Raw genomic sequence first — 14503 nt, 5'->3', positions numbered from 1 at the left:
AACCACGAGACCAAAGCGCGCTTGGGAGACAACAACAAGGACTAAAGCCGGATTAGTGATGTGAGCAGATTCTGCTATTAGGTCTGTTCTAGAAGATATCGACAGCAAATTAATTTTAAAAGAGGAACAGAGAAACGCGATCAAGTCTCATCTTCTTATTCTAGGCGTGAAACTGCACGCTTTGATTTTTGTGGACAACAACTATGTGTGGCTTAACATACGTCACGCACTCCGTTGCTCTTATTGGTTGTAGGTCTATCCAATTGAGTGGTTACCAGCCCTAAATTGTGTCCTAGGACCAGCTATGGTTCAAACTGTCTATTTGGAGACAGGTTTTTGTGGAGTTTTTCTTCATAAGTTTGGCAATAAAGTAAAAAAAAAATAAAAAAGGGACACAATTTAAGTCAATATTTCAAATTTAATGGTATAGTGGAGGATGTTCTTTTTCGGGGTGGATCATCAAAATAAGTGGTCCTCCTAATTGTCAATCATTCTGTTGATATGTCTACGTAAGGTCGTCCTACATGCTCGTCCCCTTTTTCACTTACCAAATCGTCTTTTGGAAAGTAAGCTTGTATGAGCAATGCAAACAGCAACTTTTAAACAGAGCGTGCACGAGGAGAAAAGGGCTTGTGTATACTCTTGCACTCTTGTTTAATAGGCGTTCCCTCTCGGGAGCGGGTACAGGGTTGTGCATGTGCATTTCTTTAAAGTGGAGAGGGTGGATCCTTTAAAAAATTTGCAAAAATAATCCACTATACCTTTAATTTTGTGACTAGGCTGAAGTTCACTTGAAATGTTTTCAGATCATTTTATTAAACAGATGAATAAGTTTTTTTGTTTGTTTTTTTTGTTGCTATTTTTATTTTTGACACACTTAATGTTTTTTTTTTTATTATTCAAATAAAAAAACATTTTGCATTTCTTATAAGAATTAATGAATAAAATCAACTGGGGACTCCAGTTGGAAGTTCAACATTATGTTTTCTGTCTTTTTAAAGAAAAATGATCCTAAGACAGAAGATTAGCATCAATGGAACCAGTGTATGAGACTAAAGCTCCTGTGTCTGTGCCAATTTGCTTTTTATTTTAATCACTGATATGTTTCCAATTAGCTTTCTTTTCCAGGAAAGACGATGACATTAGCAAAATGACTCAGTGACAGAATAAAGGAGATCAGACTGGATTAAAGTAAAAAAAAAAGGAACATTGAAAGCAAACTTCAGTAAAAACAAACCACAGACAGACAGCTAATACTTCCAGGAATATTTAAATCAAAATCAGGTGGGGAAGCAGCCGGGCCTCATGCAGAGAAGCCGCACCAGAATCAGCACCGCATGGAACTACGAGACGACTGTGTCATCCAACTTATTAAAGTGTGAATTTTGTTTTTGTAAAGTGTCACTAAAATAGGAAACACTATGTGAGAACAGCATGAAGTCTAACATTTTCTGGATCCAATCTATGTAAACACATTTACATGGCTACCAGAGACCCTTTACAAGAAATATTCCCTTAGAAAAAACAGTTTTACTCATGAATTCATTTCTTTTTTTCAGGGAATTCCAAGTGAAAACTACTTGTCACAATGAGCACTTTTTTAATATAAAATTTAATTGTGTAGTTTTGAAGGACTAGAAGAAGCCTCTTTAAGTAAAAATGCATTCTTATAAGCAGACTGATTCACAAGCTGTTATTTATAGGAGTGCAAAAAAAAATCCCAATTTTGGCAAAAAAAAAAGCTGAGTTGCCATGGAAAGTTAGTAAAAAATAAATATAATAAAAACAACTCTGAAAGTCGAGGCTTATGTTTTTATTCAACGCTTCTCGTCACTGGAGATCAAGCAATTATTTGTGTATACCACCATCTATATTACATTCACACAGAGCCGCGGAGGGTAGCTGCACAGAAAAGATTAAGTGTAATGATGAAATCAGACAGTCAAAAAGCACCATAGTAGTTATTGTAATCCTTATGCCACAGTAGTAAGAGCCTCCATAATGCTTGTCACATGTGTAAAAAGTTGCATAAGGAAGAAGAATGGGCAAAGTAAGACCAAGTGCCCCACTACCAAAGTTTGGTTTTAGGCAGTAACAAATAAAATTGCAGCAGAAGCAATGAGAAACCAATGCAGCTAATGGTTCGCTCACACCGAAATCATTTTAAGGACCAAGGGCGTTTCTGCATCAGGAGAGGTGAATCTTGCAGCTGTTTTAGAGTCAAACAACAAGATAAGTTACCATAGCTATGCAGACGATACACAGCTTTCTACATCACAAGGTCACCAGGTGACTATGAACCAATCGGAGCATTGGTTAGATGCTTAGAACAGATCAATATGTTGATGCACCATCATTTTCTACAGCTGAATAAAAACTATTTTGAGGTAATAAGACCATAGGAGGAGAGGTTGAGAGTTTCTCAAAGCTTCAGCTACTAAAGCTAGAAACCATTGATTATGGCCGAAATCTTGGTGTCATGATGGACTATCATGACACCTTCAGGGGACCATTATGGAAGTTACCAGGTCAGCCTTTTATCACCTGAAGAACATTTCCAGGATTAAAGGACTAATGTCCAGGATCTATAAAAACTTATTATGCATTTATCTTTAGTAGAATTTATTTCTGCAACAGCGTCCTCACAGCTTTAGCTAAAAAAAAATCCATCAGCTACGTACAGCTGACCCAAAATGCTGCTGCCCGTGTTCTCACTAGAACTACAGTAGAGCACATCTGCCTGGTTATGAAGTCCTTCCACTGGCTCGCTGCAGCTCAGTGAATAGACTTTAAAATCCTTCAGTTGGTCTATAAGCTATGTCCTCCTGTGCTGCCATGTTTGTTTTGGTTTGGCTTAGGGTTCGATAGGTCTTGTTTTCGTCACAGCTATATGTCCCGGCTTAAACCATAATACCACCATTTGATTGGCACCTTTTAGTTTTAGTAGGTACAATGGTTGAAGCAGGAGTGTTACAAGATGGATTCTTGTGTTTTTGTGAATGCACCAATACCACAAGTATTCAGCTTGTTGTTGATGGTGTAAGCATATGCAAGCTAAAGGGAGAGATAAGTCTTCGTTGGGCCGCATGTAGAAACATACCCGTTTGTAGCAGGTTATGGAGAGAGCCGCTTCAGAGATTAGCTACAAACTTTCCCAGTCTGCTGATAGCCTTTATATGTTGTTGGTGTTATCGCCCATTTCTTAGATGGGACCCCTGATCCAACCAAGGAGTCTGTCAGATGCACTCAAAGCCCACTTTGTCTGTTTAAAGCAATAGTTTATAGTAGCTCTGAATCTTGACACTTTTTTTTTTTAAACATGCCACCAATAAGGATGGAAAAGCAAAAAACAAAACCAGAACAAAATTACAGGAGTTTAATTAATGCCTGTTCCTTTGGCAGAACTGAGAAATGGAGCTTTGTTCCAAAACATTTTTTTTAAACCAACGGAATAGCCAATAAATTCTGGCCTTCAAGTTGCTACATGAATACAAAAAAGAGAAAAAAAAACAACAGTGGAGTCAATTAGCTTAAATAGGCTTGGCTCTCCCAATATAAAATATGTATATGATTCTCCCTTTTTTTATATAAATGTTATAATATTTATAAAAAAAAATAATTATAAATATTCAAGTGTGAAGCCTAGATTATGTGAAAAACATTCAAAAAGCTATTGAAAGAATATAAAACTCATGTCCCCAACCACAGCTTCTTTGAAGCCCAACATGTGGAATCCAATTTTGTCTAACTGTTTTACAATTTCTTTAAGTTTTAAACATTAAAGAAATACTGGATATTCTTAGATTTTGCATTTAAAAAAAGAAAAAGCCAAAAAGTCAAAAAATTAATTTTGGTGAGTGTTTGAGTCACCAGAGCAGGAAAACTGATGGATCTGTTGTGGTGTATCAGTATTAAAATTACATCTGTCCCTGGAATTGTGTGAGTTATCGGCAAAGAATAATGCAGTAACGTGATCATCTGTAGACGTTTGACCGAACCAGCATAAGCAAGATGTAGATTTAAGAACACATGGATCTAACTTCAGAATATCAAACTTGGACAAGGATTCCCTCAACGGTCAGTTAGGACGTCCCAGCTCTCAACTTTAAGCAAATAAATGCAAAGATATGGTTGGAACAACGATAATCTACAAACATAAATTGTTTTGTTTTCAATCGAATAAAAATCTAAGTCGAATCCCTTAAGCTTCACAGTTTGACTACATTTTACTGCCATAAAGTGCACTTCTTTATTGCTGGGGCGGGTCGAGATTGTAAAACCCTTCAACCAAAAAACCGGGGGCCATTTTGATTCCTGGATGAACACTGAATCTCTGAAAGAAAAGGGAGCTAGAGCCCAATGTGCGATGATGGAAAATGGAGGCATATGGATGAGTAGAGAAATTAGAAGTGAAGCGGATGCTTTAAATGTTTACTGGAATATACAAATATGACGGGAAAAATGTAATATTTGTCCATCTAATGATTCTTTTTACGATGGATGTTCAAACGTAAAAGCAAAAATTACCTAAAACTGGATATTTATTCAGTATTAAACCTTTAATTACCTGATAATCTACTGGGATCTGAGAGTGTCAGGAGGCAGTTCAGAACAAGATAAATAAATTTACACTTTAGATGAGACCAACAAGGTCAAAATGATTCAATTAGAACAAACTAAAGAGGTATTGGATAACAGTCAGAAATGTGGCAGCAGTCATTATAGAAAGAATGATGGAATCATTTAGTTGGAGCTACTTCCTTTTTTTAATGTTCAAAGTTGCCCAAAATACTTCAGTGAAATAAGATTCCCGACATTTAAATGTTTTTAAATACACATTGGAAAAAGAAAATTTAGCTAAAAAGCCCTAAATGTTTGGAGCAGAAGCTGAAATTTCTGTTCCTTGGTGTGTTGAGTTTCTGTGAAAAAAGAAAGAAAAGTGGAAGTTTAAGTCATAATATGCCACAGTTGGAGTCCACAGAAAGACCATCCAACCTGAGGAGAGGACCGCTGCGACGCACAAACATGGAGGAAGAAAAAAAGAAAACATTCACACTGCTTAAAGACAGGGACAGAAAACCGGCCAACCGGAGCGAGACGAAAAGACGAAAGGACAATAAAACTGAACTTCACAAGGACAATAAAGCTGAACTTCACAGACAAATGCAGAACATACTTTGATTTTGGCCATAATGTTTTTTTCAAAACACTTTCAAAGCAATATATTAGTAAAATGAATACATGTTTGAATAAGAATTACAGATGGATGAGATGAGTGTAGAAGTACAACAGCAACTACTGCATCAGTTGGTGTGTTTAAAGCTGCAGATAGCAATACTTTCATAGACAAATTTCTTCATTTTTTCCTATACTCTGTGAGAGGGTCATTTTAATAATGCAAATTTAGTTCTAAATTGTTAGCGTTTGAAAATAAAACTGATTAGCGCTAACTAGAAACCCCTGCACACAATAATAACAAGCGTTCAAAGTTAGTGGTGGCAGCTGATTTAAGTTACTTTTCACGATGCACATTAAAACTGGAGCTTATTTTCTTTTTAACGGCTTGGATTATTTGTGAAAAGTCAGAAAACTGCAAATCTGATTATTTTCGTTTGTCCAAATATACTGCATAAATGGTTTTAGCATGAAAGTAAAGAAATGAAAGCTCATTAGCCCCTCATCCTGTCATGATTTGTGGTTTTCTTTGTCAGATTTGAACACGGTTGAGTTTGCATCATAAAGTTGGTCTCTAACAACTGGTCCCATTTCAGTTTATCTAAACGATATGTTTTAAAAGAGGTTTGTCTCCAAACAACTTTAAAAGTGTCAAAACAAAAGTCCAAGAAAATTAGCAAAATTATTTTTGATTAATATTTAAGGGCTTGAACGCGTCGTTATTCATATATGGCTGAAGAGGAAACAAGAACATTTGGACCTGGAAGAGAAACTACATTGGATTTGTTTAAAAATCCACTGATTAATTCTGGGCTTAAACATAATATTTTGTCACACTTTTTTTCCTTATTTTCTTAAATGTCTACTACTGTAAAGTCATCTTTCTTATTTTTTTACTTTTTGTAAACCTGCATTCATTCATTTACAGGTCACATTTCCATTATGAGTTCCATGATTTAAGGATAATTATCCATCATTAAATGATCTATTATCAATTATCTATCATTGGAAGAATTCCGTTTTTTTTTACGTTCCGTTTTTGTTCTTCAACTGTAAACCAAAAAGTGTTAAAGACGATTCTTTCATAGCTCATAACAGCTATTCAGAGACATCTCTGTGTGTCGTGTTTTATTTTGATAAAGATTGGTATTATTTTAAAATATTCAGAGGGAATAACTCAATCTTCCAAATTGTTAATTCAAAATATATTTTTTTGTGTTATTTCTCTGTTATTTTATTTTTTATTTAAAAACCCGGACATTAAAAAAAGGCAACGTTTTTTAGAAGAAATTTAGATTAAAACAAATGATAAGCCAAGAGACTTTATTCTAAAATAGAGAATAAGCAGCATAAAGGAAAATCCACTAGAGATGAAAGACTTGAAATCTTTAGTTTTGCCAAAAAAATATTTCCTACTACCAAATTAACCTATTAAGCCTGTTTGAAAATAATAGAAATCTTAAAATATATATATTTTTCCTCTTACTTGGGCAAAAAAAAATGCTAATAATAAATGGCTAGAGAATCCAAAATCTTCAAAATGACACCAAAATAAGAGACCAAAAACCAAACATTCATAAAACAGTTTCATATTTTTGTTTGAAGCGAGTTAGTCTTTAAAGAGTAAGAATTAGTGATGAGTTTAAATTTATTAATTTTGCAATTCAGTTACAGTTCCTTCAGAGCTGTTTTTTCCTAAAATATTTTCAGAATTTTAAGAACAGATAATTATTTTTCGATGAAAGGCCCTTGCAATAGAATTACAGGAGTTTAAGATTTTCTTCATGTACGAAAAAGCGAAAAATTAAACATTTAAATTATCTCAGCGTAGAACCTAAAAGATCTCTGGTCATCAGTTTCTGTTGCCGCCATGATCGAACAGAGCAGACGACATGGCGACTTTAAGGTTCCTGCAAACCAGAACTGATCTGTCCGTCGTGCTTGAACAGATCCAGTTCCAGAATGGTGATTAGAAAGAAAATAAAAATCTCTAAGCCGGACCTAATCGGCCTGAACCACAAAACAGTCACGGCGGGACGAGAATCAGCAGGTTCCCAGCCTGAAATTTTCTGTGTGACGTTTAATAGAAAACGGATTTCCTGCTGTAGATTGGTGGTAGAGGAAAGTCATTTCAGGGTGATTCATGAACATCCATTAGTAATAAATTAGCTGATGTTCCCCTTGATACAAATATATTCATTTTCCTGTGAAAACAGCAGTATTTTTTGTGGAATTGGAGACCTGGCGCATTCCTCCTGCCGAGCTATTACAGGAACACTGCAGGGACACAAATGATCAGGCAGCTGGAAACTCAGGATGCTGCTGCTCACATCTGGAAGACCACACACACTTAAACTCTTTATGAGAGCAGCGAATAACAGCTTTTCCTGCTGCAGGACCTCCGAAGATCAAGCCTTCCCCTGTAGCTTTCTGCTGGACTCATTACCGTGCTTTTATTTTGAAACAACCAAATAAAAAAGTTTTTTAAAAATCCCAAAAGAGAAAAAAAATCTTCCTTAGTAACACCTTCACATCATAGCCCTGCACCACCACAACAATCCGCAAACATCGTCGCCTCCTATTGGATAGATAGGGAACCAATCAGAGCGGATAACGCTCTGCTGCTAGGTGCAGAAAACTGAGAAATCTGAGTATACATCCAAGGTCAGAGGTCGCCTAAAGATTCAAAATCTTTACAACAATTTAACAAGAAAAAGCAGGAAAAAATATTTGTTTTTGCTGAAGCAATGAGAAACAGCTAAAGTCTGAACAGTTGTAAAATTAAGAAAAGTAGCCAATATGGACGACGGTCATGATGATCCAAGCGGATCAGTCGACCTTCTGAAAAATAAGGCAGAAAAATGAACCCATTTCCCAAAAACCATGGAAACATCCTCAGATGTTCTGCTGAACCAACAAATGAAAACCAAACAGATTTATCTTAACAAAATACAACAAAAAAGCAGCAAATCTTTAAGGCTATTTCTGGAAAATAGTTGATATTTTGGGCTTTAAAAAAAAAATTTAATTACTTGAACAATAACCTCTTTGGATAAACTTGCTCGTTGTTCATTTAAGAAAACGGTTAGAAACAAATTTATAAAAGGCCGAATTTTTTTAAATACATTTTTCTTCCATAATTTCTCAGAATTCAAATATTTTAGATCTTTTGAACGTCCAGTTGGGCCAAACAAGACATCAATTTGATCTCAATGAAGTGGCAAGAGCATGTTTTTCTCTTTTTTCTTCACCAGTGACACAAATATGCATATATACCTATCAGTTAACATTTAAAAAAAATCCCAGATAATTATTACCGGTTACTACATGGATTCTAGTGAGAATGACCAAAATTACAATAAGAAAAGTCGTAGGATATCTTGTAAAGTCTGACCAGAAGCTTTGAAATATAATTAATATCATTGTTGACTTTCAACAAACAGAACATTACTTTAAAATTTACCACAAAAAAAAGGTCATCAGATATTTCATGATTAACATCTTCATTCCTTTTCAGATTTTTTTTTTTTCATATAACTTTCCCTAAACTCTGATTTCAGCCTCAAAAATGTCTTTTTTAAGAGGCTATTTGTGGCGTTTAGAAGAAAAGCTCCATTAGGTGTAAATTTGCCTTCTTAAGTTACATGGACTTTAAAGGCTGGCAGATTTATTCCAACACTGGGCTGAAAGGGGAAAAAAATTTTGCGGCGGATTCTTTTTTTTTTTTTCCTTTTTGTTTACTTTATAAGAACTGTTCAAATTGATGAAGTCAGAATGGTTCAACACAAAATGCAACCTAAGCCCTTTTTGCAGAGAAGGTGAGCATCTTCAATGCCTTTTCTGCTGTTTGGAGCCCAAATAGGGTCAGAGGTTCAAGGATCCAAACCGAGACGCTTTCTAAAGTGCAACCTCTGACATCTTTAAGTTATTTTCAGTTTGATTTGCAGGAGCCCTGAACCTCACTGACCTCCATGCAACAGAAAGTGGACCCTTTTATTTCTCTTATCCATGCAGAATCCAGTGTTTCAAGTTTGGAGCGTCAGGATAATTTCTGCGTTGAAGGAAACTTTTTCTCTCCAGTTAGACTCAGAGTTGTTTTTTTATGCGTCCTGCAGATGGGAGGTCTTCAGGTTCACATTCATAATTTAAATATGTTCCTCTTGAGAGCGCAGATATAACTGGGAACAGCTTAGAATGAACGGTTCTTACCTGGGGTTGGAGCTGTTCCAGTAGACAGCATACCGGTCCGAGATGAGGCGGTCGTCGGTGACGGCGCAGCAGAGTCGCAGCAGCAGCCCGAGCAGCAGCAGCGGTGGAGGCAGCAGCAGCGACGGCCGCCCGGAGCGCTCCATGAGCGGCGGCGGCGCGGCGCGCTGCTTCCCGGCGGACATCCGCGTCTCTTCGGGTTCAGCTGTGAGCGCGTTGTAAGCCGCGGGGGGAACCAGAACAGAAGCACATGAAAAACTTCTCCGGTCCGACTTTGAAAGGTTCCTCAGTTACTCTCAATCCACAGATATTAAAACTATCTTATTTGCAGCAGGTTGGCTTCATTCTGCCGCTCAGAGCTGAACTGGATCCAAACAGGCGCTCAGATGATCATCCATCTCATTCAGCTGCAGGACGCACGACTTCATGCGTGGAGAACTAACAGCTCCACGGAGACACTTCACCGCCTAAAGTCAAGAAAATATTCCAAACATTCATCCAGGAGGACAACCTGCTCCACAGTTTCATTTTCAAACACTCAGAACCGGGTCAGAACCGCAGTCCACGCGTCCTGCTCATAGCTGGAAACTCAACTCAGTCGCGCATTTACGCGCAGAGTCTGTGGCTGAAGCCAGAGCCCAGCGCTCATTCAGGATTTATGTTTTCTCTTATGTAACTCTGAAGTCTCCCTCTCCGGAGCGCTGCTGCGACCTTTCTCCAAACTCTCCGCGCTGCTCCGTTAGTCTGCAGGCGCCCTGCAAAGTTCAACTCTGTGCCGTGTCTCTCTGCTCCCTGGACTTTCGGAAGAAGAACCGAACCGAGAAGAACCCGTGCGCACGGGAACAAAGAGTTGAAAAGTTGACTTGAAGCTACAAGGGGAGCGTTTGGCTTGATTACCGGCTCAGCTCCAAACTGCTGCTCCCGGTGCGCCCCCGGTGGGCGGGGTTTGTGTTTCTGCTTTGCCTTAACCCCGCCCCCATCCAGCGGAGATACCCCGGTGTAAAAATGTGTGGAAACTTGGAACACTATCCGGTATCACAGCGGTGGCCAAACCGAGCTGTGTTTCTTTCATGCAGCAGAGTGTTGATGCTTTAGTTTTCCAGCCCCCAAAAACATCCAGTAGCTTGTGGTCTACACTATCCACTGTCCCAGTGCAGTTTGGTTAAATACAATCAAGTTGTCAGTTTATGCAGGGGCGTCAGCTGACCCAACACTATAGGGGGCAAAATAGGTCACCCTATAGTGGGGGGTGCCTTATTATTAAATTATTATTTTTTTTTTTAAAGCATGGGCACAGATAATTAATGCAAGCATGCAAGAAAATATTTTATAGCACTTATTTATTATTATAAATCGTCATAAATAAATTGTACAATCAGATTGTTATTTTCTGCATCATTAAATATTTACCTGAACCAAACTGAATTGAATTGACTCACTTGTGAACTTAATTGTATATCTCTAATCTACCACTGATGAAGGCACAATTTATCTTCATTAAATATATTTCAGCAAACATGAACTTTAAAACTTGAAATGTGCAACTGTAAAAGGAAAAACAAAAAAAACACCTCTACATACATACACATGTCTGTGTTTATTATTTCTATTTCAGCCCATCCTATGATGGTTTGATGGTTATGATCCTATAAGTGTGTATATCATGGGCAGTAAAGATGGGAGAGCTGATTGTTCATTTTTTTTAACAGTAAACGGTGGCGTCCCGGGCTGGCTTCATTTTTGTGAACTGTTGATCTATTTTGACTGGCTTATTTTGGAGAGTTCTCCTCTCTCAGCTCCACTGTTGGAGCAGAGCTGTGTAAGTGGAAAATTAATTAATACAAAAATCAGTGCCCCAGGCATACCCAGGCACCACAGATCCACAACGGGGCACGTAACCCTGTGAAAAGGGTCTGCCGACTCCGATGAGTTTAGGGCGTTTCCTCGCTGAGAAACAGTCCAACTAACTCCCACTGTGATTTCAGCCAGTGACATCCACAGATGACAATGGTTTTCTTCATGTTATGTTAGTTTGTTGTATTGAAAAGCAAAACCTGTCCAGATTTTTATTTTTATCTTTAGATTAATTCATATATTTCATCTTAAAACATCTTCTATATTGTGCTTCAATTTTATTTTCTAACTCTATATTTTTCCAGTGATTGTAGCCATTATTACATGGATTTATGTGAAAACATGAGATCCCAGAAAAAATATTCATGTATTTACTTAATATCTGCAGTAGTGTAATTATCCTGAGAAATGAAAGCAAAATTAAGACACTCTAACCAGAGAACGCAGCTCCAACTTTAATTGGTAACAAACAACTGAAATCAGTTTTCCCACCTTAAGGACTTTAACTTGGCAACTTATGATCTAGATATATTAAGTTTGATAAATTTGAATCAATTGTTACCAGTTAAAGCAATTGATTGAAGTCGGAGCAGCATTCTCTTTTTAGAGTTTAATGTGAGCAATAAATCAGGACATTCCCATATTTATTCCCATGGAAAAGGGTTTAAGTTTTATTCAGTGATGCAGGTTTGTCCTGTGCTGCTCCTGACTGTGAGAGTGGATACCATGGTGAGATCCGAAAGAGCTGACTGAGGTCTTAAATTGGAGCAAGCCAGGAATCTGAGGATTAATATAAAATGGTCTCTGAAAAAATTGGAAATGAAACTGTGTTCTATAAGGATAATGGTCTGGTCGATATTCTGAAGACCTCTTAACACGTACAGATCTGGCTATCCAAGGAGTCTGAAAGCAGAGTAAGAGATACTTAATGAAGTCTCTATCTACATGACCGACATTTAGATGACTCTTGATGTAAAGATGCATGCTTGAAAAACAAACAGACAAAGGTCATTTTCACAAGAAATGTGGAAAGAGAGAACTTTTGCTCTTCAGCAACAATTAAAGGGTGAGACAATATTGACAAAGGAAAACAGGGAAAAAAAAACCCCTAAGTTGTGCTTCTATTGGGCAAAATATTAATTTCTGGGGAAGCTTATGGAGGGTGTGGGGACTCCTTTGTCCTCAAAACAAACTCAGCCTTCCATGTGATTCCAATCTGAATCCATAAAGCAGAGTTACAGTTATTACGCCTGTTTATAGTGCAACCATAGCTTACTAAAGCATTGAAAGGTCTATGGGTTCATGTTGAGGGCAAGGGCAGAAATTGAATTTACTGGTACAATAAAACAAAACATTGAACAATACTGAGTGATTGGTGCCCTATGTATATATATATATATATATATATATATATATATATATATATATATATATATATATATATATATATAAAAGGGGAGTAACATTTATAAAAAGCTTAACATCGGGGCTTCTAGCGTGTGGATGGAATGAAATGTCAACCATCGATCAATAAATGTCTGATCCAGATGGAGGCATATTAAAAGTCTTTTTGGTTGCAAAATCCAATTATTTCAAATTTGCAGGAAGTCCTATAGTCAAAAACAAAACATTTGTTTTCATTAAATTGCTTTCACTGTATTTTAAACACACAGGACCAAAATCTTTCAAAGACTTTTACAAAAAAGCAGACTTGGCTGCAGCCATTTTTTTTAGATTTTGCAAAATATAGCAGGTGATTCAAAGAAGCAGCCGTCCTCTGTTCTATATGAGGGAATTCTAAAAGCCTATCAATTTGCATCACTTTCTCTTATCTAGACCAACATGTGATACACTGTTAGTGTTTTGGACAAATAATTATCTATAGATTCATACAAATGACAAACTTTTTTAGTTTCAGTAAAATCCTGCATGTTTAGTTTATTATTGAGCAGTTAGAGAAATAAATTCAACATGACTTGTTTTATAACTCAGTGATTTCGGCATGCATGTCCGAAGGTTAAGAAAATCATATCTCAAAACCAAATGGGTCCATTAAAAAAAGGTTCTGGTAGATTTGATCAGCATGTTTTTGCTTCTTCTCAGCTTTTATAATTGGGCTGCAATCTGGTTCCTGCTGGTCGATGTTTCTCCAGATTGGGTTTTATAAGACTCTCTGTTTTCCTTCAGTGTCTAATAAAACTTTTAGCACCTGCTCTGGTCAGATTCCATGTTTAAGTGGGTCTAAGTGGCCCCTGTAGGGGTACAAATGTCTCCAACCATGAGAAGTATGCATCTAGGCTTAGAATTTAAGGTCCTACCATTCCTCTCCATCGTGATAAAAACTCCCATTGTTCTAAAATAAAGCATTCAGTCACTCTGGAAGGATTTTAAAACAAATATGGAAAAACAGTCTACACATTTTAATATAAATAATAAGTCATTAGATTTGTTTGTGTTTATGTCTTTACTGGTTCAACAACTTTATACTAATGTCTATTGTATAATTTGTTAAACCTCACTGTTGACAAGTGAGCTATAATTAAATTAACCTGAAAGAAGATGAACTAGTTTTATTTAGCTGATATTATGAGATGATTGTTTCTGGATGAGCTAAATATCAATCAACTGAATTAAACTGAATATTTACTCTAAATGTATTCAATTTATACTCACCTGATTTGTTACATCATTCTTTTTTTTGAGTATTTGGATTCTGTTTTGTAATAACAAAAACAAACAAAAAAAGAAGGATACATGGTTGATCTATTTTTTGCATTTCTTTTATAAAGATTTGTTAAATATTTTGAGGATAATTGAATAAAAACATAGGAGAGGGGCTTTAGGAAATCCCTTTATTGTCCCAATATGGGGAAATTGTGGGAAATGCATTACTTGGTGCAAATTTAACAAGAAATAATAATGTATTTCATCTAATAATACTTCATATTACAAAATGATAATAGTCCATCATTTTAAAATGAAAAAAAAAAAGAATAAGATACCAAACAAATATTTGTAAAGATCCTAAATGATCCTTTTCTGGTTTACCCAATCAAACTACCATAAAAAGAAAGGAAATTAGTGTTTGATCAAATTTCCTCAACTTTTCATTTTGGCAATATTAAAATTAATTAAATATGGATGCATTTTAATCAATCAACTTTAACATGAACCCACTGGATAAGGTTTGAAACAATTAGATAGTTTAAAAATAATTATGAAAGGTAAAAATAATTAGAAAAGGATTAAATACATTTCCATAAGAAAA

General features: G+C 36.4%; 1 protein-coding gene across 1 annotated transcript in view; it reads right to left on the bottom strand.

Annotated features, from left to right (window-relative positions):
* The window catches only part of LOC107094694 (ephrin-A2-like), a 121575-nt gene extending 111197 nt beyond the window's left edge, over window positions 1–10378 (bottom strand). The window contains exon 1 of the mRNA XM_015390476.1: window positions 9385–10378. Within this exon, the coding sequence (XP_015245962.1) occupies window positions 9385–9566 (182 nt within the window). The 5' untranslated portion in view covers window positions 9567–10378. The remainder of the gene's footprint in view (window positions 1–9384) is intronic.
* Window positions 10379–14503: the final 4125 nt, after the last annotated feature.

Source organism: Cyprinodon variegatus, unplaced genomic scaffold, assembly GCF_000732505.1.
Source record: "Cyprinodon variegatus isolate N-32 unplaced genomic scaffold, C_variegatus-1.0 Scaffold501, whole genome shotgun sequence".
Classification (NCBI taxonomy): domain Eukaryota; kingdom Metazoa; phylum Chordata; class Actinopteri; order Cyprinodontiformes; family Cyprinodontidae; genus Cyprinodon; species Cyprinodon variegatus.
This window is presented reverse-complemented; position numbering and strand designations above follow the sequence as displayed.